At 36.2% G+C, this 27,130-nt stretch overlaps 1 protein-coding gene across 1 annotated transcript in view; it reads left to right on the forward strand.

Annotated features, from left to right (window-relative positions):
- Nucleotides 1-27,130, forward strand: part of tcf7l1b (transcription factor 7 like 1b) — a 59,920-nt gene that overhangs the window by 24,818 nt on the left and 7,972 nt on the right. Inside the window, exons 4-8 of the mRNA XM_065247633.2 lie at nucleotides 15,342-15,425; nucleotides 23,851-23,983; nucleotides 24,063-24,165; nucleotides 24,377-24,460; nucleotides 25,270-25,404. Of these exons, the coding sequence (XP_065103705.1) occupies nucleotides 15,342-15,425; nucleotides 23,851-23,983; nucleotides 24,063-24,165; nucleotides 24,377-24,460; nucleotides 25,270-25,404 (539 nt within the window). The remainder of the gene's footprint in view (nucleotides 1-15,341; nucleotides 15,426-23,850; nucleotides 23,984-24,062; nucleotides 24,166-24,376; nucleotides 24,461-25,269; nucleotides 25,405-27,130) is intronic.

Genomic DNA, 27,130 nt, shown 5'->3' on the forward strand with positions numbered 1-27,130 from the left:
AACGATTAGTATTGGATGTCAACAGCTAAATTCAAATATGATGGCATTTTAATACTTGTTTGTGTTCAGCCTAAGAAAGGACGTCACATACATTTGGTATGAGGATGAGTAAATTGAGTAATTTTTATTTATTTATTTGGGTGAACTATTGCTTTAACAAATATTCTCTCTTTGTTATTTGACCTTTTTGGCTATTATTAAAAGCAAAATATCAGTATATCGATGTTGATAATAAAGTTTCAAGTTAGGTTTTTAAAGTTTATTAAAAAGTTTGTTTACAAATTCTCTTCTGAATTGTCTTGTTACACATGTTATGAATTATGCATGGTTGAGAATATTGTGATCTTTAACCCCCTGGGGTCTGATCATTTTGGGAACCTTGCAGCCGTTTTGACATTTGGTCTTTTTTCAGTTGCTGAAAACAAATTAATGGCTAATATCACATAACACCGTATTCAGAACAAACTGTGCTACAATTATATGTTTGTGTATACATGTTTGTATTTTTAAGGAAATTATGTTTACGGTTGGTTATAAAAACATATTTTAAAAGGACCCCTGGGAGTTAATGTGTTTTTGTTTGTTTTTCATGTGCTCGATTCACTGATTTATTTGTCATCATAAATGTGTTAAGATAAATATTGCTGTTTATTACACTCTAAGAAATGCTGGGTCATTTTCATCCCAGCTGCTGGGCTCGTCCCTTTTTAACCAAATGCTTTGTTGGAATAACCCAGAATTTTTTTTAGATTTGACTCAACAATGGGTTAAAATAACACAGCCTTTTTAGTTGAAACAACCCAGCATAGATTAATTACAACCCAGCGGGCTAGACTTGTCCTTTTTTGACCCAATGCTGGTTTACTATGTTTGTTATAATGCACAAATTCAAATAGTTAAATTCAGTATGTTTGTTAACTAAGACATGGTTGGATTTGGTTATTTCTGTTCTACATAGTATAGATCAAGCAGTAATAAAAGCTTTTTGAAGAGCTGTACTCAATGATCGCAGAATCGATGCATTGCTAATAAACAAGAGTGGACTTCAATGGAGTGGGAAATGGGCTCTCCATGCTGTCCTGATGGACTGTTGCTTACCTTAAAAGCTGAAACCATCCATCAGCCCTGATCAGACCTTGAAATCTTTCAATTGTTCAGTTAAACCCTTGGCCTGTTGCTCTGTTCTCCTTACGCTTGTAGGAGCTCACACGCATCTCCATTTGTCCTTCCGTACTAATAGTTCTTTTGTGCGCAAGAGCATGTTAAGAGGCCCATGAGCCCAGCCTAAATAGGGCCATGTTGCCATGGAGATGTGTGCACTCTGGCAGCTTGACCTTTGACCCAGTTTTTAGTCTTGTCAGGCAATGAATTGAAGTGCAAGAAGGACGCCCAGGTCACAATAGACGCCCCGGTGAGAGCAGCAGAACCCTGTCAGAACCTCTTAACTTCACTTGGCCCAAAGACTGAAAAATACTTAAGATGTGTGTGGCCGGCATTGGTGCAGTGCCAGATGCAAAAAAAATGCCAAATGGCAGACCAGGCACCTGATTTGTGTAATGCCGATGAGTAAACAATTGGGGTCTGATCATGATTATTTAAAACCTCTGTGACTTTGAAAACATGCATTTATTTAACCTTTTTATTAAGTAAGTGTTACAATAGGCTACACGGGGCAATGGCGCCTTCGAAGTTCCATAGAAAAACATCGCTCCAGCAGCACACAATTTATTATTTAATCACAATAATTATTTTACCTCGATTATCTTGTTTTTGTAATTGTTTGAATCAAAAACCGTAATCAAAAAACTGCACAGCCCTACCTGCCATTCATTATCATCATTCCTGGCCTTGAAACTGTTGGTATTGCGCTTGTTGAAATGCTCAAACAAACAGAGTAATGTTTTATCTTTTTCTCTCTTTATTTTGCCCTTCTGTCAATACTGAGATGGCAAAGCTTTTTGAAAATGCTTTCTAAAGTGGATATATTTGAAAAACTGTCGCTGGACGACACTTAATTTAACTGCTGTCCAGTCTGATGGTGGTGTTAAAAATGAATGTCAGTTCGTACATAATCCACGTGTGACCTAAACGAACCATGTCGAAGCGTCTTACGTTTTACTGATGCACAGTACATGGACGTAAAAATGTTCTGATCTTTTACTGTTGATGAACAACGTTTGGAAAACATTTGAAAATGCTGGACGAAGAGAATTTTTTTTAAATTGTGGACGAGGACCGTTTTTAAGTAGTTAGTCTAGAAGTGCCATTGTTTATACATTGGACTACAACAGGCACGCAGATTGTAGACAACAGTTTACTTCTTCGGCCTATTGACGTGGACATGACAGTCATTATCATAATTTCGCCCCCTTCTGCCTCACAGCCTGTAACTGTGGGTTCACACCTTACAGGAGTTCAACGATTTGCGTAAGCAGATAACATACAAAGTTAATGCAAAGACACGATCAGACGCATCCTCGCGTGGGGCGATGCAAATGACGCAATATGGGCGCCCGGATACCGAAAAAAACTCTGCTATTTGCCTTAAACGCGAAATATAGTGAAAAATTTGCAAATAACCAAGGTAAAAGTCCCACTAATAATCTAGAGCAGTGGTTCTCAAACTTTATCGGCGTATGGCCCCCCTTTTGTACGGTGCATCCTTTCGTGGCCCCCCCAAAGAAAATTTATGACACAAAACATTATAACACTTCGGATTTGAATTAAACAAAACCTATTAAATTATACAATGTAGTGCTGCTGGTTAGTAGCTTTATTTTTCTGAGGTTTAAATACAATGAATTTATAATAAATTAATGTATTTCATAAAATGACATTAAACTGGGGACCATCTCAGGGCCCCCAGTTTGAGAACCACTGATCTAGAGCGAGTAACGTGATGCCACGCATTTGGTGTGTGCATAGCATAAGAAGTCTATGTTTTCATATTTAAAGAATTTACCTCTGACTAAACCATGATTCAAGTGCAAGTTTTGTGCAGTGCAGATTCGCGCTTTTTGTTTATCTTTTTTACGATTACAAATGCAAACATGGTTTTATTTTTTAGTATCCTTATACCAGTCTGTTACTTCCTGTTCAAGCCGCGCTGGTAAAGTTGATGGATCAGCTTAGCCATCTGTGTTTTCTAGATCAGATTTGGCTCGTATTGATAAGGTAGTAAAGACTATAATAACTCCTGTCAGTATTGCATTGTGAGCTAATATTCCAAACATGGTAAGGAGCGTCAAATTTCCGGCCGGTATCACAACGTTCTTATTAGCCGGCCAATCGGAGGACACTGTGCTTTTCAGAACGATGAGCTTTGTACAAAATCATTGCGTTTTAGGGAGGCAGGCCATAGAGGAGCAACAATAATGTACGGTATGTTTAAAATAATGTTTTTTTTTAACTACAAACCATGCAAACGTTACAGCAAATACACAAAATAACATTGTTTTTAGCAACATAACAGGTGCTCTTTAACTGTAATGAAAATGTAGTGAAGCACACTAATTTCATGCGTTACTAAAGTTCATGCAAGTTACAGTCTTATCAGGTTTGGCAAACTCAAGAAGTTGGTTTGCTGTATGCAGACAAAAGATATCTAAAATGCAAAAAGAAAGCTGACTATCTTTCTAGACAGCCAGAAATCTGATTTGTGGATGGTTTTACGTAACAAATAATTTTTATAAGTGTTATCTCCTCGCAGTGTTGTCTGTTGTTTAGAAGCAGACATCGAAAGGCTCAAATAAATAGTCTCATTGAAATGTTTCGTCTAGCCGCACTGTAAACAACTCGCACAGCCAAAACAAACATACCTGCATTTTGAGCAGACTTGTTAATGTGGCAGAGTTTACCTATGGGAGCGTGGTGTCGTCCAGCTACATTTGCCCAGAAAGGCGAGGGAAATCGCAGAAATGTGGATCTATAATGAGAGTTGGACAAAAGATAAGTTGTATTTAACTTTAGTTTATTATAGGGAAAGTTCTATCAACAGCATTTTTGATGATGTTAATGACGAACAAATTCTTTTGGTGTGAGTTTATTTAGTTTAGTATCATCTATTAGTTTATTTAGCTAAATAAACTTTCTGTCCTGTACTGTTGATTCCTTTGGGTGGAATTTGCTCCATTTAAAGTGTTTTGCAAATAGGCCAAGCCCCTTTGTGGTATTTTCACATGTAAAAAAGTTCCTGTCAAAGTTTAGTCATTTTTACACAAAAAAGGGATGTTGTCACACTAGTCTCAAACAGACGTGTTATCAATTCGTGTGGCTGTATTGTTCATTGCCCGGCTCCATGTAATAACATTGCATGTTTATACTATGACCACATGCCTTCACTTTTTTTAACCCCCAGACGTTCTTGTAACAGTAGGAGTGCCATTGAGCTCTTGCTTCGCATTTGGGTTTGCTCATCATCTATTGAATGCCAGACTCCAAATCGCTATCATTGTTCAAATTTAATCTCTTCAATTTAGGGACATTCCTGATGATCTGACAAAGCATTGTAGCTGTTTGCAGTTCTTAGTAATGGAGCCCTGTTTCAGGTACACCCAGTTAACCTCTCCCTCCAATTAGCATGATTGTATCTGCCGTTTGCCTATGAATAAGTTCTATAATTGTTTAATTACCCACAACGCACCTAAACAAAGGAGCTTAGTTTTGAACTAGTCGAGCTGTTCTCACCTCCATTGTGCGTGGTCAGTGGTAGGTGGTGATTGTGTGGTCAGTTTGGACTAACAGTAGGTGTAAATGACTTGCGTTAGGATTACATTGTGTTCTGACAATAAGCAGTCGTGTGGGGCAGGACTGCGTGTGTTATCAGTGCTGAGATTGAGATATGCGATTTAATTCTTTGACACACGAGCCATCAGGAGGTCCTTTTGGCTTCACCAGGGGTCTTAAATAAATACAGGACACACGCTGGGTGATTGGCGTTATCCACTTGCAATGAGTGCATGTATAGGGTGGATTGTATGGCATTCTGCAGTCCTCTCTTATGAAAATTAACCATGGTTTTACTACATTTAAAACCAAAAAATGGTTTTCAAAAATCATAGATAAACCATGGTTAGTGTAGTAAAACTATGGTTTTGCTGATAGTAATCAATACACCAAAAACCATGACTACTACACTTTTACCACAAAAAACTTGGTCAATTTTTGTAAGGGCTGTCTAGTGAGGATTTGATCAAGGATAAAATTATGCTTTCCCCCAAAACAGCTTTTCTTTAATATCAGACATGTCATAATAACCATGTTGTTTACCAAAAATCACAAGTTCCTTTAGGAAAATTAACCATGTTTTTATTCGTTTGTTTTGATGCATTGATTACCATTGGCAAAACCATGGTTTTACTATAGTAACCATGCACTAGCCATGGTCTTTGTTATGGCTGTCACAATTATGCAATTTGGCTGACGGTTAATTGACTAATAAATTATGATGATTAATTGTCTGTTTTATTGCTTTGACATTTAATTCTCATAATTTTTTTGTTTATTCATAAAATAATTTTCACACGCTGTTGCGATTATTTAAATGAAATCTTTTGCAAAGTTTACCTGGCAATAGGCATGGGCCGGTTACCGGTTTCAAGGTATACCGAGGTTTAAAACAGTCAAGGTTTCAAAACAACTAAAATGTTCTGTGATACCGTCTCCAAGGTATGAGCTGTGCTTATACAAAATTCATGAAATCATGAAGTCATGTGATTGATTTGATGTTTACATTTAATATATATTACGAAAATATTATATATGTTTTGAAAGCATATTATAATTTAAAGGCTTTATTGATTTGATGTTTACATTTAATATATATTACGAAAATATTATATATGTTTTGAAAGCATATTATAATTTAAAGGCTTTATTGTACCTGGCATTTGAAAATAACACATTTTAGTGTTGCAATGGCAATACCGCAAAACCGTGAAACCGTGGTATTTTTGCTAAAGGTTATCATACCGCCAGAATCTTATACCGGCCTATGCCTACCTGGCAATAAATATTAATACACATAACACATATTTAAAAGTAATTATTTAATGAATATTGTATTTTCATTAAAGTAAATATAAATAAATTTAATGAAAACTGAAAATTCTTCATAAGAAATAAACAACATAAAGTGTGTAAACAAAAAATGCAATCAAAATAAACTGACTATACCAGAACAGTCCTTAAATAGTAGCCAATCCTAATAAGGTCCTTACAGATCCTTATAACAACCTTCACTTCCCTAAATTTGGAATTGCTGTTTGGGAAATGTATGTTTTACCTGGCAGTTCATACTACTTATCAAAGTTTTGCAGCATTTTTTTAACTGCTGTTTTTGCACTGTATTGAATGGCTTTGCAATGTATCATTTTACACTGTCAGTGTACGCTTACGCTTGATACTATCATATTTCATATATAATGTTTATACAGGCGCTACAGCTCCCCCTTGTGTTTTTTAAGAGATGTGCAATCATTGCGGTGATCTGAAATCTTTACGATGAAGTCAAACAATCGCGATGAGACGATTATTTAATCGTTGTGACAGCCCTAGTCTTTGTAGCAAAACTATCGTTATTGAAAATATGGTCATTTTGTACTTAACTGTTATGTTTCGGATTTAACTGTAAAACCATGGTTACATTTCGTAAGGGTTAGCTTACTTTAATAAAACTGCAGTCTTGCACATTATTATATGTTTCCTTTATTAGTAGTGCCGGGAAAAGATTAATCGCGATTAAACGCATACAAAATAAAAGTGATTTTTATATATTCTATATTATATATAAATAAAAATATATATATAAATAAAAAAATCTGAAATGAATATATGTATGTGTACGGGTAAAATATACATAATTATGCACAGTACACACACATATTATGCAAAAAAAACTTTTATTTTGTATGCGATTAATCGCTATTAATCTTTTCCAGACACTATTTATAAGTAATTGATTCTTATTAGTTTAAATAATCAAAATAATTGATCATTGCATAATTGTTTTAATTTTTTGCATATCACTGTGCCATCCTTTACTACCTAAATAATTATATATGGCACTTTGAAATGTCATTTAATTACAAATAAAATACATATTAATACAAATATAAATACTGTCCTAAATATGATTGTTTCAAATGTGTCAATTTGGTTATGTATGTTTAATTAGCTGTTTAAGAATAATAGAGTATTAATCCTTGAAGTTTATCATTTAGTCTTTATTATTGCAATAATTGTCTTGATAAATATGCTTAATTTATCTATCACTGTTATTAAAAATAAAAACTAACAATGATAAAAATCTATAAAAGAGAATGCTTATTAAATTACTGTCACTACATTACAGTTACTGTGATAGCTGTGTTATTTTGGCACTATAGTTATCATTATATTTTTGTGTGTTGAGCGTAAAACAGTTCTGATTTCATCATCATTCATAGCCCAGGATTTTAAACTTAACTTTAATAGCCATTACACTCTAAAGTGAGCGACACAGATATTGAGCAGGCAATTGAAAGCGTGTCAGCCCCTCATTACCTCGACAGCAGAGCCGTAAGTTTGTCAGGCCGTTTCTATTTGGGTGCTGCTGGCAGTGGCTGCACGCTCCCTCAGTAACAAATGTCTCTCACATCTGCCTCACAGCATCCCTGGCAGCGTCGCCACGGCTCCTCCGAACTGACAAAGCCCTCTTGGCGCCCCGTTTGCTTCTGTATCCATGAAAGGGGCCGAACAATTGGACTCTGGTGTTGGCACCTAACGGGCCCGAGAGCATATGCCATATTCTCTCTGTTCACCAAACCCAAGGCCCCAACGCTCTGGAAAAACCTCCGCCACCTTTTGTCGCATCTGTGTCCTCCCTCTCATTAGGAGGGAGCTCGACTGATGTTCGGTCTGAGCGTTGGAGGCCGAGGCGGAGAGCTGGAAGACAATTAGAGACGAGAGAAATGGATCAGATAGTTGGAGGTTGAGTGTTTATTCGAGGCCCAGTTTTGAAGTTTGAATCTATGTAGGATGAGGAATGAGGGACTCGCTACACCGTCTGTAAAACTTGGCTGGAAAGTTTTAGGCATCTAGAGGCCAAGGAACTGCAACATTTGAGAACAATCTGGTTTCCAAATTCATCTTGAACATTTTTAAGAAAACTGCACAGAGAGCAGTATAATAAATACATGTATCAGTGATTATACAACACTGTGGGCCTAAACCAGGGTATAAAACAGATGGGTTGTATAAAATACACACTCATCACGAATATATTTTAAACATTAATGGTTTTATAATGCTTTTAAAAGCACTAAGCCACACTATACCCTATTACAGTAATTTTGCAGGTTTGAGGGGGCGTTGCAAGACCCAAATTTATTTAACCTGTGGTAAAATGACTGTAATGCACAGTAATAGCGTAATAGTTGATTTTACAACAGTTTGGAAAGTACTTTACCCAGACAGACCATTTTTATTGCATTTAATTATTAGTATAAAATAAATTGTTCTTATATTGCGTGACTGTTGCTTAGTAGTTTTAATGTAATTTCTTATCAGCTGAATTCTGACACAAAATCTGAAACATAAAGATTATCTAAATAAAACAGTAACAGTTTTGTCGTAAACTCTATTTTATGTTCGTTCTCTCATCCTTTGTTTAAGCTTAACTCAAGGGCACCTGCAACGCATTAGCGCAGTGCCTGAAGTGTACTGTAAAAGGTAATTGGCGAATCAAGTTTATGTTTGTGTTTCTAATCCCGTTTCATTGTAAACACTTACAGGGTTGCATTGAAGAAACACTCAACGCTCATTTTGCCCAAAGCACTTCTCAAATTGTAACAACCCTTGTCCTTCAGAAATAAATTTCTGCTGACCAGCATTAGGGATTTTTCACCATTGGTCTTCTGTGCCAGCACGAGGACAGTTTTAGTGGGCCAGGCCCTGACCACAGTGGCGTAGTCGACACCAATGTTTGGATAGAGCTGAAGTGCGAAGCTGAAGCGAATAGCGACAGGAATTGTGTCAGGCTGAGGTGTTGAAAACAGTTTAAAAGCCAAAAAAAGAGGAATTATTTTACTTGTTTATGGAAGTAAACTTGTGTGTCACGGTTTTGAGGTTGGGTAGTGAAAGTTTTCCTTATGTTGAGTGGACACATTCCCAGTTTTCTCAGACACACCAAAGTCAAGTGGAAACGGCCTGTGAGCCAAGTGCTCGTAACTGACCAGAAACTACTCTTGCTTTAAGATTTAATGATCCAAACAAACACTGAGGGAGGAAGTGAAGAGGCATAAAGAGCTGTTGTCGTTTAAAGGTGTTTGATTAGGCCAGGGGTCTCCAACCTTTTTGTAAGCAAGGGCTACGGCAATGGATAAAACTTTCTGGAGGGCTACTTTTTGATATAGTCTGCTTAAAACTTTTTACTTATTGATTTTATATTTTATTTTACTTGTCAATATGTTTTATCATTGTAAAAACCTTAAACTTTTTCATTAAATTTTTTTTATACAACTCACAGAATTTTCTACTCACACAATCAAAACTATATACACTCTAAAAACAAACAGTGCTAAATAGCACTAAAAGTGGTTCTTGGCTCGTAATCATAGGGGAACCATTTTAAGTGCCATATTGCACAGATTAAGTACCTGTATAGCACTGGTGTAGAACCATATTGTGCTATCTAGTACCATATGTGGTGCTATAAGACCCCCGTATGGTTCTTCATAGGTGCTATATAATGGTTCCTCTATGATTATGAGTCAAGAACCAATTTTAGTGCTATTTAGCACCGTTTGTTTTTATAGTGTAGTTGGGAAAATTTGAAATTTATATTAGAAATAAAATGTATAAACATTAGAAAGTATAATACACAACATACTTACAAAATCATGTTCCAACATTACTTTATATTCAGGGACATATTCATTAAACATTCACTGTTAAAAATGTTTGTAGATAAACAGTTTGTTCAAAGTTAAAAGAATATTAAACATTACCATTACAGAATAAAACTATAAAATAACAGCCTCATGGGAACCAAAATCTGAAGGAAAAAAACAGAAAAAGGTTGATGAGGATTTCTGGTTCTCAGAATGCCTTGCTTGAGGCTGTTATTTTATAGTTTTATTCTGTAAAAATAAAACTTGATAATGTTTAATATTTTTTTTTACTTAGAACAAACTGTTGCCAGTAAATAACATAGATCTAAATCTACAGTAAGTTACTGGCAAACAGCTGCATAATTACAGTAACATTTTAAACGGTGTTATATTAAACGGGAAAATTATTTAAAAATAAAAGAAAATGTTTACACTTTACAAAAAGGTTTTATTGGTTGTTTTTTTTCAGCGTTTATTATTCTTTGTTAATGTTAATTAATGTCAATACAATCGTTGATGTTAGTTTATTGTTTATAACAACTATTGTTTTATAAATGTATTAGTACAGTAAATGCTAAAATTAACATGAACTAAGATTAATAAATGCTGTAAAAGTATTGTTCATTGTTATTTCGTGTTAGCTAATGCATTAACTAATGTTAACAAATACAACTTTATTGTAAACTGTTATGGTACATTCACACGGGTCTCAAGCATTAATGCTTCTCATTTACTTTGAATGATTCGTGGATCCGTCAACGTCGCGTCACTGCCGTTGCTTGCCACTGTGAATGGCTGTTGGCCATGCTTCAGACAAGCCTTACGCCCCAGGGCGTAGGCCATACGTGTGAATGTACCGTCACCCATGATATCAAAAAAATAATAATAATTTGAATTAAACAAGTTTGCAATTGAAGATAAAATCATCGTCTTAAAACTATACCGTGTATTTTTAGGCTTATGATTAAAGACGAGGTTTCTGCATAAAATCGTGTTTAATAATATGAGACAGATCTAGATACCTTTACTGGAACTAGTCATCTTTCCTGGAACCGATTGTAATGTTAACAATACTTTATGACTTAATATGCAATTCTGTGTGTGTTTTGTATCTTGGCATATCTTCCAGTGGAATAATACACGACCAACTGAAGAGTAATAATGGCGTCCTTCTGTTTCTCTTTAGCAGTTGTGTGGGCCCAGTATTCATACTCTTAACATTCAGTTTTAGGATTGTGTGTGTGTGTGTGTGTGTGTGTGTGTGTTGGGGGAGATGACTGATGTCAACCCCAAGAATTTCCTCTCTTTTGGATGGGAATGAGGGGCCCACTCTGAACCCCCCCAGTCACCCAGCTGTCAGGAAACAATACCCTTGGCCTGTTCAGACAAAACTCATTCCTGAAAGTGTTTTTTTCTCTCTGTTCCTCCCGTCTTCCTTTTGTGTTGTAATGTCTTTTCAATTTTTAACCATAGCTGTGTAAACTTCCTTCCTCAGACCGTTGCGTTTAAAAGCAAGGTCGAAGATATAAAAGTTCAGGAGTGGACCAGACCCTCACATCAACAGTTCATTTGTCGTCAGCGGCGCTGTTAGGGTCTCATGGCTTTTTAGGCTGAATCTCCAGCGATTCATATTTTGGACGCCATTATTTTTAGATATTAAATTAATCAAGGAAATATGTTGGATATAACAATCTGTGATGTGTTTTTATTAAAGCTGAAATGCAGGTTTAAAATCAAAGCAGGTGGACTGTGAGATTCCCTCTTGTGTTTTTTTTCAAGAGTTTGTCTCAAAGTCAAATGTTGATTACACAAACGGTGTAGACAATTAGGCAATCAGCATTAAAGAGAAAAACAATTGGTCTGATTTGAAGAATGGCATCATCCAATCAGCAGGTATCAACTTAAACTAACGTTTACAATTTCAGTGTGATTGTATAGACTGTTTATTAGTGTTTTGCTTTTAGTGTTGTGACTTTTAACTAGTTGCGAAAAGCTAAAAGTTTTAATGTAAATTTCTCATTGGTCGCCCTATATCCATCTATATATATATGAAACACCAAATGATTGTGTGATCTGATTGGCTGTATTCAGCTTTTTAATTTTCAGGACATAGATCATTTTTGGCGCTGTAGATTTGTCACGTTGCGGCTGTTTATACCTGTAGGGACTTGATTTTCGATTTTTTTACCTTAACATTTATGCATTTTGCAGACACTTTTGAAAAGGGATTTGAAACTTCTGTGAAAAATTGACTACTTCTCCCTTTAAGTTGCAGAAAAACAGATCAGATTAATTAGATTTGTAAACAAAATTTACTAAATGACCATGTGAAGAGCATGTGTAGTACACATCTGTTCAAATCTGCTAGTGCAAATTTCACATGGACCCAATGGTGTAAAAGATAACAAAGTTAGACACCACTGTAAATCATGAGAATTGAACATATAGAGGCTCATTTTAACCTACCTTTAACACTTCTTGAAATATAAGTGATAGTTTTAGATAAAGCGAAATGTGTTTTAATGAATTTAAAATTCTTGGGTTGCCTAAAAATGCACATAAAATTCAGCAGTTTCCGGCTGTTAAAATCTAATATGTAAACCAGATGTCTGAACTGAGAATTTGAACCACAACTCCACTGAGACTTCAGCTATGAGCTCGAGTCAAAATGGAGCAAAACAAGAAGATCTGATATAGATTAAATAAACAAAATCTTTGAATTTATTAAAAGTGCATTGTACTGTAGTGAACATCAGCACACCTGTTTTGCCCACGGTGAATCAAACACAGACAACACAATGTAAGCGAAACTATGTTTGGTGCTCGGATTAAACCCAATGTCCATCATCCAGGTTGAACTGCGATACAGCGAGAGGTCAGGGCTATACACTTGAGCATTAAAGATGTGCCTGCATTTTTACCACGGTGCGGTTTTCCCACCTCTCTCCATGGGACTTCCTCTCAGCTGTCCCCTCCACAGCGCACACACGAGCTCCCTCGATAGGCACCCACAGCTGGACTCTTGTAGGAACACATTCCCAGACAAACACAGATTTCACACTCCCTCTCTCACCGCTGTGCTGTCATTCCTCACGCTCGATGACTCTCTCTCGGTCTCTGTAACATACACACAGACACGCAGGTGTCTGCGAGTCCAATGGCTCTCCTCTGACCGTTCGATTATTTATGACTTTCTGTGCACGCTTGCTGAGAGACTGACCTCATGCTAGATGCTTCCCCCTCCGTGTTTACTAACCCTCCTGTTGTTTTTTTTTTTTTTTTTTTTAAGTAAATTCATATTCGTACAGACAATACAGACAAATTGACTAGCGCTTATATGCCATTCCAGATGTAAACTAATATGACTTTGATATTCATTTTATTATAAAATCAAACAACCTCGATAATGTCAAATATAATTAGTTCTTGCGTGTTTTGTGACAAAATCTGCATATGATAACTTGGCATGAGACGAATGAAAACCAACAAAATCTGACATTATCGACATGCTGCCGTATTTGTATTTAGTTCCCGGATTTTTTTTACATTGATGCAAAGTTTATTGTACGATAAATGCACAGAAAATATTAATTATTATTTTTTACAACAGACTATGTTTACAAGAATATTCTTGACATTTTGAAATAATTTTGTGAATCAAATATATCAAGTCCAGGAAAATTTTATTTACCCAGTATTTGCGCGCAGTCAAGCGCATTGTGTAGCGCATTAGGGTCTGTTTCGTGTCTTTGCTTAAATATTTAAATAAAATATTTTAACATAAACTTTCGTTACGATGTAGCACTAGAACCAATGAGATCTGACGATATCGACATGCCACCATATTTCTATTTAGTTCTCGGATCTGTTTTTTACATTGATACAGAGTTTATTGTTCGCGAAGTGCACTGAAAATATAAATAGGTTTTTACACACACTACGTTTACACGGATATTCGTGACTTTTTGAAATAATTTTGGGTAAATATGTGTCAAATATATCAACCGCAAAAAAACGTGAACCCAGTATTTGCGCACATTGTAGCGCATTAAGGTCTGTTTCGTGTCTTTGCGTAAATATTTAAATAAAATATTTTAACATAAACTTTCGTTACGATGTAGCACTAGAACCAACGAAATCTGAAGATATCGACATGCCGCTGTATTTGTATTTAGTTCTCGTATCTGTTTTTTACATTGATACACAGTTTATTGTTTACTAAATGCACTCTATATCTATCTATCTATATCTATATATCTATATATCTATATATATCTATATATATCTATATATCTATATATATATATATATATATATATATATATATATATATATATATATATATATATATATATATATATATATATATATATTGACTTTTTGAAATAATTTTGTGTAAATATGTATCAAATATATCATGGGAAAAAAATGTGAACCCAGTATTTGCGCACATTGTGGTGCATTAAGCTCTGTTTCGTGTCATTGCTTAAATGTTTAAATAAAATATTTTAACACGTGCATAGATGCATTTTCGTGATGATGTAGCACTGACAGTTCTGTCAGCTGTCCCGAGCATCGTTCATTCTTGCCCTGTGCCATCGGGAACTCCTTACAAGCCCTGGCTAAAGTAAAGCATGCATGTAACGAATCGATTCAGGATTTTCCAAATCGATATCGTTTAAAATCGGAGAATCAATTGTTTTTACCCATATATAGTCCCACTGGAGTCATTTGGATTGCTTTAAATGCTTATGTGCTTTTTGGAGATTTGCCATGTTGAGCCCCATGTAATAAGATAACATGACAGCAATTTAATTTAAAAATAAAATGATTTTACATCATTTATCTGGGATGCCTTTATTCAGGATTTAAGTCAGGATCCAAGAAAGAATAAATGCTATTAAACTTCTCCATGTGACTGCTTTATGAGTTATATTCTGAATATATGTCTATGTGAAGGCATAAAAAAACTTTGTGCGACTGTTCATTAAGTTCAACAGCCTAAATTTAAGTCATTATTTAAGCTACAGTATGACTTATGTTGCTTATAGTAAACCACATGGACGGACTTATAGATGGCGCATAGAATTTGCAATAACGATTTCTTTATGCTACAAAAAAAAAAAAAATGAAGCATATGGGTTTAGTGTGACATGAATAAGTAGGTGACAATTTCCAATTTTGGCTAAGTTGGTCTCAATGCAGCGTTTGTTCATTCAACATTAGTCATCAGAAAGACCTGTCTAGACCTTTCTCTCTTTTTTAAAAGCGCTATTGTAAACAGGTCTGACAAAACATGTTGGTTAGCTTTGCCACCCACTAAGGTGAAGCTTCTGTACCCGGTCTGTGCCAAAAACTTAAAAATTGCCACAATTGAAAAGAAAGTTGTGCCTGAACATTGGGCCTGTCTGTAAGTGTAATTGGTGTATAATTATTGTTTATGGTCTGATTTGTGTGTTGTTATGTTTACAGTATCTACAGATGAAATGGCCTCTACTGGATGTTCCAGGCACAGCAGCACTCAAAGATTCACGATCCCCAACACCTGGACACTTAGTGAGTGTTTCACACGTCTGCATACACACATACACTGAACAATAGGTCTTTTAGACACGCAAGCAGTAGTAAAAAAAAAGATAAATTTCTCTTTTTATGATCCATATTTCTTATTTGTTAGGTATAAAAAACAAAATTGAGACATCATATACTTTTCAGACTTTGGCTCTGTTCCAAAACCTATTGTTCTGCTTTGTGTCCTGTACTTCAAAAGTCATATTCTAGCTGATGTGAAATCTCATAAGGGACTGATTTAAAATGCCCTATATATAGGCACACATGGCTTATGTACTAAACATCTTACAGTTGATTTAAATACAGTTTGGTGTAAGTGTGATGTTAACACAAGAATAAATTGTGTTACAAGCACATTTTTTTACAGAATTTCTTGCAATGCATTATGGGATTGCTGGTTGTTGGTTAAAATAGTAAAAAATGGCTTCAATCAATATTATGATGCTAGCTCTAAGAAAAGCTATAGGATATATGAAGAGTTTGACTCCAAAAACGCGATAAACACCATAAAAAAAGAGAAATTCAGTATTGTATCAGGTCAGAATTAAAATTTTAGGCAAAATCCGATATCCGCTGTATTATTCTATTATCTTTTCTCCCTTTTTTCCCCAAAACCCAATAAATGCCAGTCCTCCTTCTCTGCAGAATGCAATAAATCCGCTAAACCAATCACAGCACACCATTCCACACATTGTAAACAATAATGGCGGCACATTGAATACACACAGAATCCTAGTTTTCCCTCATCTGCTTTGTACTTTGTGATCAACAAACAAACAAAAACTAAATAATACTTTGATGGCCTTGATAAACTTGTGGGGTTTTTTGTGACGGAAAAGAAATGTGAGCCATGAAAATCTTACGCAAGAGGCACTCAGGAGATGGAAAAATGCCGGTTGCTTGTTCTCCCGATAGCATCAAGCTTCTGTCATGCTAACACATTGACCCCAGGGGATCTTACGAAATACTTTCCATTTATTTTACGCTAAGCCAACAAAAATGACAGCAGCAATGACAGTGTTCTTAATATGACAAAGTATGCTAAGTGTTTTGATTAATGCCATTAATGTTTATTTCTTTAATCAGTGTATACCACTAGTCAACTGAATTAATATAACATGACAAAGATGAATGCACATTTATATATTGAGGCAATAGATTTATAGCATTTTGAGGAAAAATATTTAACTTAAAAATCTTAATCAGTTTTTATAATTAATCTTTGAAAATCAAATTATGGGTTTGAATTTTTATGTTTTCATAACCTAAAGATGCTATGTGAAAGTTTGTAATAGAAAACAGTGGCTTTCATCTCTTCACTTTCTTGGTATAAAAAACACTTTTTTACTGAAATGATTCGAAATGGATTTATAGCGTTTTGGAATCAAACTCTTCATATATTTATGTGTAGATGCTGATATTATAATAAGTATTTTAATGCATATTGTGCAATGCAATGATTCAATTCACAATTATGGCTAAAGGGGGGGCAGTCACGTGCACTTTGAGCATGCAAACATTTTTTGAACATGACTGCGAATATGCGTGGAGTGCTTTAGCTTCATCCATCTTTGCTTTTCAGTAGAGAGAAAAGTCATTCCAGTACCGATTTTCTACTGGTCACGTTAATGGATATGATATCCATTTTTAATATACTCCTATACCAGTTTATGTTGCATAAGCTACGCGCAGAACGTGGTGTGACACTGTTTGAAAGGGGTCCCTTTTCACTGTTGCACTGTGGTGAGTTTATGCATTAGGGCTTCAGCCTACAACCAGTTTTTCAGACAGCGCATAATTTTTTTACAAGTTCTCGCGCATGTGCGTTCTGCAAATTTGGAATGTCATCTTTTATGTTTTTTTCACATTAAATGATGAGTAAATATTTAGGCATGGGTGACATGGGCAGCTGCATGGGGGTGGCACAGGGCATCCACAAATAAACTAAATGTGGAACCGGGTTTTTACAGCTCATTTCCACGACACATAAATCGTTTTATGTCACCATGTGCTCAGTTAATCTACTGATATATGCAGCCCCATATGAAGTTGAACACGGAGTCAACCACGTGAAATTAGACGTTGAAGGAGAGGGAGAGAGAGAGAGAGAGAGTAGGAGAACTTGTACATTAACACAAAAACATTACAGATGGGAATAAAGGTTTTAGATATCAGGTGCCCTCTATGGCTGATTTTGAAGACATTTTAATTTGCTAAAGATGTACTGTGTAGTTTACCTGGACTTGAACTTGAAGGATTAGTATTATTAATGCATGTTGCACACCTGTTCTATATATTTGTTTAAATATTATGTATGCAAGATGCCTTTGCATGCTGTTCAGTTGTTAAAGAAGTCTAAACTGTGTAGTTAAAGCGGAAGGGGATTATTTAAAGTTGTCTGTAAAAATGTGTACAACAAAAAGTTCTGTATTTTGACTGCAACTGTCATGCATTCTGATTCCTTCACTTTATTAAAATCATAGTGTAATTTATCTACAATACCCACTCATAATGACAGTAAAAAGGGCATCTAAAGTCAATCTACTGCAGTATTTAATCTCTCAGTCAGTAGAAAATGTGGTTAATACTCAGTCATGCATGAAAATAATGAAGAGAGTTCACCAGAATTCAACTTTGGTAGGCAGCGAAATGCGAAATATCTTGCGTTTTCAATTCGATGCATTTGCATGACTATGAATGGAAGTCAATGGAACCAAAAGTGTAGTGTGACCGCCCCTTTAAGTGTCCTAAAAAATTTTTGGGATGCTGTATGCACACATGCAATTCACCTCACACCCAGGTTGAATGTAATATACTTGCCAAACGTGTTTTCTGTACTAAATTTCTGATGCGTTTTAATCAGTAGTCTCAGGTAGACAGCATTGACATCAGGTATTGATCGGATAATTGCTCGCACTTACAGCATCGGTTACAGCTCTGTGCATTAGACAAACCCACGTTCCGTGTTTCTCTTGTGGCTATACGAAAATAGTTGAACCATTTCATTTATTTACATCACAACATGACATGATGACTAGCTATTACCATTTACACTTTATGCATTTAATAGACGTACAGTGCACTCAAGGTCCTGCACATTTGATCAGCGTGTAGGGAATCAAACCCATAACTTTGACATTTTTAGCCACTCCTTAGATTAAAATGATTGCTGTTGGATAAGAACCGACTTTTCTGTTGAGCAGATTTGTGGAGCTGAATTCTTGACAGGCTGGTCAGCTCAGTTTGGAGGATTGTGGTCCGTGTCCTCAGTTAACCCGTGTGGTTTTATTTACCTCTTGTAAGTTGGTACCCTGCAGATAAGAGGGGATGATTTTAATCAAAGCGTTACATTCCTGCTGCGGTTATGCGCACGTGAGAATACATCAGGGTGAGACAAAAGCACAGTAAACCCAAGACACGAGGGACCTCAAATGACCTGTTTATAGTTAGATTTCGAAGAATTTAAATCAGATTGAACTTCAGATTTCTTGATGGATGATATTGTATGTTTACTGTGCACTTTATAATAACTTCATCATTAGTCATTAACAATAATTATAAATACAAATATTTTTTAATTGAGATACTTATTTTATTTTAAAGGTGCCAAAGAATGCATTGATAAAGTATATTAAATTGTTCTCTGATATCTACATAAAAAGTATGTGACTTTATTAAGTGCAAAAATGATCCAGAAACAGTTTTACAAGTCCATTAAAAACCCTAGGATTTCTCTCTATGATGAAAAAGTATTTTAATACTTTTGCAGGGGTGATTGCACGTGAAAATGTCAGTTCCATGACATTAAACTATTCGATTTATCAGATTAGATAAAAATGTACAATATGAGAAGTATTCTTGAGTGCTGATTCCCAGCCTTTATAAAGCAGTCTAGCTAGTTGTCAGCAATTAATGCGTTTTAATGACTAATTTGTTTCTCTTACTGAATGTGAGACATGTATCCATATCCTTTTGTCTTTCCACGTAGCCAAACTGTCTGTACATAGAATGATTGACAACATCATTATTTAGTTTTTGGCCCAAGGGCAATCTTTGTGTTTTAGTGAGTGCATGTGCACATGCCTGTTAGCGATGTTTGTTTCAGCTTGCACTGCGCAGCTCAAAATCACTTTGTCACAATAAACCCTCTCTTACCCTTACGAACACCATGGGATTGTCCTTAAATAACAGAGTGGACCTTGTCTCACCACCCAGCCTTTTCAATGGGCCTTTATTGTATTTACTTAATATACAACATTATGAACTGCATGCACCCGCATTATGGGAGCGGCAGAAAATACGATCGCTTACGGCAATCAGATTATCTGTTCTTGTAAAGCAAGTATTGAGGATTTGATGAGAACAGATCCTTCCACCCCGACGCCCCACCGGACAGTATACGGCAGACAGCTGGAAGTGAGAAATTTGCTTAACCTTGGTGTTGGCTGGCGAATTGTTTGAGAAAAGATCTGATCGTGAACGGCGATGGGGAAATTTGCATTAGGGTGTGAAGAGGGCAAGTGTAGGATGACTTCAGGTGTGTTTTTATTTAAGGTTGTGCTCGGTTTACGTCTCAGTAAGAATTCAGTGGGCGCAAAGTATCACCACACCGCAACCGTCCACCGTGTACCTGAAAAATACCACGTTTGATCCTAAAGAGGGGGTAGTATGTCTATAAGTGTATGAACACTGGGCTTTTTTAGTTAAATTGTAAGCTTTTCAAGCAGTTAATGCCGTAGAACATGCTTCAAGCTAAGACCTATATATATTTTTTTTTTAATAATGCACGCATAATTACTTTTATGAAGTAAAAATGGCAAGAACAACAGAAAATGTTTATTTAGTTGTGACCTAGTGGTTAGCACTGTACATGCAAAAACATGTTGAGCCATGGTGCTCATTACAGGTTTAAGTTTGCTTTGCATTATTATTTAAAGGGATAGTTCACCCCAAAATGAACATTTCGTCATTATCTACTCATCCCCAAGTTGTTTTATACCTGAATAAATGTATTTGTTCTGCTAAACACAAAAGAAGATATTTTTGAGCACCATTTGCAGAGTTTGGTTACAAAACGCCAAAATCAATATTGAATCAGGTCCCTATTAAAATATCAATTCTTTATTTTAAGCAAAACCCGATATCCGCCTTCTTATTCTGTCAACTTTTCTAACGTCAACTTTTCTTGACTTTTCTGTCAACTGCCGTTTGTTGCGGTTATGAAAAAACATAACCGCAACAAACGTCAGTCCGCCTTCTTTGCAGGATGCAATAAATCCGCTCAACAAATCACAGCACACCATTACACGCATCGTAAACAACAATGGTGCTCGTTGAATACACAGAGAATCCTAGTTTTCCTCATCTACTTTGTACTTCGTGATCAACAAACAAACAAAAACAAAATAGTAATTTGGATGGCATTGACAAACCTGTGGTGGTTTTCTGTGGGGGGAAGAAAAGTAAGCCATCAAAATCGAAAAATTTACCTGAAAGGCACTCGAGCGAAGGAAAAATGCCGGTTGTTGCTTGTTCTCCCGACAGAATCAAGCTTCTGTCATGCTAACACATTGACCCCAGGGGATCTTATGAAAAACTTTACATTATTTTACTCTTAAGTCAACGAAAATCGAGCAGGACCAAAACATTTTACAGCTGATCGCTGTCAAAAAAGTTTAGCGACGACATTCCAAGGATGACAGCAGCAATGACAGTGTTATTAATATGACAAAGTATTTTGATTAATGCCATTAATGTTTTTTTAATCTGTGTATACCACTAGTCAAATAAATGAATATAACATGACAAAGATGAATGCACATTTATATATTGATTCAATAGATTTATTGCATTTTGAAAAAGCAAACTTGTCATGGATTTATTGCATTTTGCGTTTTTATAATAAATCTTTGAAAATCAAATAATGGATTAGAATTTTTTATGTTATTATAACCTAAAGATGCTATGTGAAAGTTTTTAACAGAAAAAAGTAGTTTTCATCTTTTCACTTTCTTGGTATAGAAATTTTTTTTTACCCAAATTAGTCCAAATGGATTTATTGCGTTTTGGAACCAAACTCTTAATTTTGCGTTTCGGAGCTCCATTGACTTCCATAGTAATTTTCTTCCTACTTTGGAAGTCAATGGTGCTCTTGCTGTCACTTTATTACAAATATCTTCATTGTGTTTAGCACAACAAATACATTTATACAGGTTTGCAACAACATTAGGGTGAGTAAATGATGACAGGATTTTTATACTTTAAATCAGTTTCCCCATCATTTGCTACCAAACTGTAAAATATAAAATAATGTCAGATGAAACAAGGCGATCTTCTGTTATTAATTCATTCTTTACTTTCATTCCCCCCAATCCCTCGTTCTCTCAAAAACATAGTCACATGCTGAGCGTTGTCACATTGAGCCCCCATAAGGTCTCTATGCTAATGTGTTATTCGCTGCACTCCCATATGGTTCAATAATTCAGGAGACAGGTTTGCTTGGTATTCTGCCGAACCTCCTCGACCCCGAGTGTATTTGTGTGAGAACACAACAGGACCATCGCTGTTTTACTGTGTGTCAGCATGTGATACTTTAAGCCAGACGATTGAGTTAAAGCAGCGATGAGGGCTCCGATGGGAACGCAGTTTGTTGCGGACTTGCGGTTTGGGGTCTATATTGTGTACACAACCAACCAATGTTCCTTCTCCTGAGTTTTACATATGGTACAAAGTGACATGTTCATCTTCGGTGCCCACGCTGTGGCAATGCAGGTTTGAATCCGTCTCCAGCACAAGTTCCCAATTTTGAAATAAGAAGTAAAACTTTTGCATAAGTTTTAACATTCAGTTGAGTGCAACAGGTTACATAAGAATGATATTATGAACGATTTATACACATTTGCTTGTGTATGTTGAACGAGGGCCAGCTCAGTCATATTATAGTGAATTATATAAATGCGTTTTCTCTTTGTTGGCATTTTATGTAATGTTACCTCCTTTGTTAAGCTGACAGGATTCCTGTAAAAGCTGAAGTGATATCATGTTCTGGCCACTCTCACATCCGCTTCCTCTCTGGGTGACAAACAAAGTCGGCTATACCGGAATGCCATGCATTTTCCCTTTTCCATCTTTTTCTTTCCTGAACTTTTTAAAAAGCCTCAAAGATTCAGAACCTACTACTTGAAAGAAGAGAACAACTCACACACACACACACACACACACACACACATACAGAGCTCAGGAGGTTTGTTTGCTTGGTTGGTAACTCTTGTACCCAGGGGCTGTTTGCCTAGTAATTTATTTCAGATGTTAAGGATTCAGAAACATGTTTGGAGCAAAGTTCTCCTCCTGTCTTCAACACAGCTTCACAGCCAGCAGTAGTCTTGTCTCTTTGGCATGGTCCGGCATAGTTGTGCCCTTTGGCCAGACCACCGCCATGTTGTCTGCACAAACACACTGCCAGATCCAAGCTCATCGATTCTCAACGTTTTGGACGTGGTCCTCTAATTGGTTGATTTCAGGTCTGAAAACTATGATTGGTTGCTTTACGCGTCTGTCAGATGGTCCCCAGGGCGGTCCCTGGCTACTTTTGCTGTCACTCATTTCTGTTTTTGTCACTTGGCCTCTTTTCAAAATCTTTTCTAGATGCATAATTACTGATGGATAACATCAAGTGTCACATTACAGAAGTGAATCTTCTTTTTAAAGGCGCGGTATGTTGATTCTGCACCGACGCCTTTCTTCACTCGAATATTGTCAAACAATGTTTCGCAGTCAAATAGAAATAAAAGTTGTGGATGGAGGCCAAGCGAGATGGTTTACATTGTCTGTCCTCACCTTATAAAGTAGTTCTGCTCGTGCCCAAATCCCAAAGACACTTCGCTGCGGTTTCTTCGCGATGTTTTCAGCATGATGAAATATTGATGCACTCATTCTTTTGTCCCGCATACGTGCTGCCCAAACCACAATGCCTCTCTCTTCTTCTAACAAACCCAAACTATACTAGACGCCAAATCGTAAGGTAAATGCATGCCGCCATTTATGTGTACCATCCACTATCATGTTTGCTCATGTATCATGTAGCATTTTCATGTCATTAATGACAGATAGATGTGCGATATAATGTTTTATTGAGCTGTTGTGCTTTGGTGTGGCAGTGGGTGTGACGCTGTCTAGCACGACGCTCGGTTCTCCAAGCATTCCTTGGTGCAGGGCCAGATTGCTTCATGCACTTTTTGTCACAAACACACATTAGGACACACAGCCACAAGCATGTGCAACCACTGACCTCCTTAAGTAGACTTAAGTTTATCTACAACATGAAATTGCCTTATTGTTGCACATTTGTGAGTTAATGAATGAACGTGTTATCTTATCATATTAAACTTTTTTTCCTTTCTCTCTTTCTCAGTCTAATAAGGTGCCAGTGGTCCAGCATCCTCACATGCACCCCCTGACCCCCCTCATCACCTACAGCAATGAACACTTTTCTCCAGGAACTCCTCCATCTCACCTCTCACCAGATATACTTGACCCCAAGACAGGTATTAAACGCGTTTATCCGTTGACTGATCGTTGTCTTTGTGACTGCAATCATGTCACTGACTCCAAATCTGTTTTCAGGTATTCCACGGACACCCCACCCCGCAGAGCTATCCCCTTATTACCCCCTCTCCCCTGGAGCCATGGGGCAGATCCCTCACCCATTGGGGTGGCTCGTTCCTCAGTAAGTATGCCAAACTTGATGAGTTAGTACACATATGCATTTGTTCATACTACGATACAGGTTTTAGTTAGAAACAAAAAGGATTTTATATATTTTTAATATAGTTAACATTATAATCTGAACCGTAAAGTCATGGAAATGGGTTGGTCTGAGGGGCTGTAAAGAACCTTTGGAGACCCCTGCTCTATATGAACCTCTCTGTCTATCTTAGGCAGGGTCAACACATGTACCCCATCACTGCTGGAGGTTTTCGGCACTCTTACCCAACTCTTGCCATGAATGCATCCATGTCCAGGTGAGCGATTTATTCATACACTACACATTGAGTTTCAGTGCATTGAAGAAGATCTGATTTGCTTTTAACTCTTTCCCTGCCAGCATTTTTCATGATTTTCACAAAAGTTCAATGCATCCCAGAAAATGCTCTTATATAAACATAAAATATATTAAATGAAAGAACAGACTCTGTATATGGAAATATCTGAAATGTGTTTAGAAATCATATCGCCATTATTGAAAAAAATATATAAATAATGCAAAATATATTCATATTGAATTATTGCCGAGCGTTAGTGTTATTTGACACATTAGTATGTTTATTGGGATCATCTCAGAAGTGAGACATTGGTCAGTTTTTCCAAACAATGCTTCATTATGTGTATACTCAGCTGGGATCTGAAATGTGTCCCATTCAGTCTGTTGTAGTAAGCAGTTTCCATGGATTTTGGAAAAGGGGTGTACGTGGGTCAGGGGGTGCTCTCAGGTGTTACACACTTTTGTGTTACCATAGTAACCGCACACCCAGCACTTTACCTATAACAAGAGAGGATAAAGGACCATTTGAGCAAATGAGTGTTGTAGTCTAGACGGAGTTTTAAGATGTTTAAGTCAGATGCTGTGTGGTATTTTGAGATGTTTAAGAGTTAAACATGTAAGTGTAGTCCTCCAATGATGCAATTGTGGTTGCACACATGGGCCAGACATGTTGGAAAATATAGGTACAAGTCTGGCAAGGTGTTGGTCTAATTGTTTATCTAGGCATTGTTTATCTAGATTTTTGTGTTTGTCACACTAAATATAACAGTTACCCATGTCTGTTTTCAGTTTGGTATCCAGTCGTTTTTCTCCGCATATGGTTCATCATCACAGTATTCATCAGACAGGAATCCCTCACCCGGCCATAGTCTCCCCAGCTATTAAACAAGAACCCAACGGAGACCTCAGTCCAGCAGCTCACACGTAAGTACACACTCACACTGCTATCTGACTCCTTTTTCTTCCTTTACTCTTTATTGCAACGTTTTAAGAAATCATTCAGGATCCATGTTATGCTTAGATGAGCCACACTAAACAGTTTTGTCAAGTAGTTAGTTAATAGTTAGATAAATCATTACTAAAACATTGTTCCTGTAGCTCAGTTGGTAGATCATTGTGTTAGCAGCATAAAAGGTCATGGGTTCGTCCCTCAGGGAACACATCCTGATTAAATGCACTTGATGTCACTTTGGAGGAAACCATCTGCCAAATAAGTAAATGTAATGTATTTTATTATGCCTGTATATCTAAAAGATAAATTTTCATTGAAATTGCTACACTGTTCTATACAATTAATATTATTGTTATACAGGGAAGATTATTATTGTTATATACAGCGACCATTTGTATTATGTGGAGTGACGGTTATTCTTGACCGATTTTGACGTTGTATTCCATGGCGGTTATTATTGTCATACAGTGATTGATATTGTTGATAAGTAACATGATGGTTATTGTTGTGTACAGTGTCGACTATTTATGTGATGTACAGTGGTGGTTATTGATATTGCTGTTTTTGTTATTTTTATGTACAGTGACAATTATTATTGTGTACAGTACAGTAAAATTATTATTGTTATGTACAGTGACGGTGGTTGTTGTTGTTATGTACAGTGACAGTTATTTTATGTACAGTGACTATTATTATTGTTGTGTACAGTGACAATTGTTTTTAAGAACAGTGATGATTATTGTTATTACGTACAGTGACAGTAATTATTGTTATGTACAGTGACAATTATTTTGTTATGTACAGTGACAATTATTGTTGTAATGTACAGTGACAATTATTTTGTTATATACAGTAACGGTTGTTGTTGCGTACCAGGTCAGTTATTGTTGTTATGTATAGTGGCGGTTATTGTTATGTACAGTGACAATTATTGTTGTGTACAGTGACAATTGTTTTTAAGAACAGTGATGATTATTGTTGTAATGTACAGTGACAATTATTTTGTTATATACAGTAACGGTTGTTGTTGCGTACCAGGTCAGTTATTGTTGTTATGTATAGTGGCGGTTATTGTTATGTACAGTGACAATTATTGTTGTGTACAGTGACAATTGTTTTTAAGAACAGTGATGATTATTGTTGTAATGTACAGTGACAATTATTTTGTTATATACAGTAACGGTTGTTGTTGCGTACCAGGTCAGTTATTGTTGTTATGTATAGTGGCGGTTATTGTTATGTACAGTGACAATTATTGTTGTGTACAGTGACAATTGTTTTTAAGAACAGTGATGATTATTGTTGTAATGTACAGTGACAATTATTTTGTTATATACAGTAACGGTTGTTGTTGCGTACCAGGTCAGTTATTGTTGTTATGTATAGTGGCGGTTATTGTTATGTACAGTGACAATTATTGTTGTGTACAGTGACAATTGTTTTTAAGAACAGTGATGATTATTGTTGTAATGTACAGTGACAATTATTTTGTTATATACAGTAACGGTTGTTTTTGCGTACCAGGTCAGTTATTGTTGTTATGTATAGTTACGGTTATTGTTATTGTTATGTACAGTGACAATTATTGTTGTTATGTGCAGTGACGGTTGTTGATGTTATGTGCAGTGACCGTTATTGATGTTATGTGCAGTGACGGTTATTTTGTGATGTGCAGTGGCAGTTATTTTGTCATGTGCA

The sequence above is a fragment of the Paramisgurnus dabryanus genome, chromosome 11 (genome assembly GCF_030506205.2).
Source record: "Paramisgurnus dabryanus chromosome 11, PD_genome_1.1, whole genome shotgun sequence".
Classification (NCBI taxonomy): domain Eukaryota; kingdom Metazoa; phylum Chordata; class Actinopteri; order Cypriniformes; family Cobitidae; genus Paramisgurnus; species Paramisgurnus dabryanus.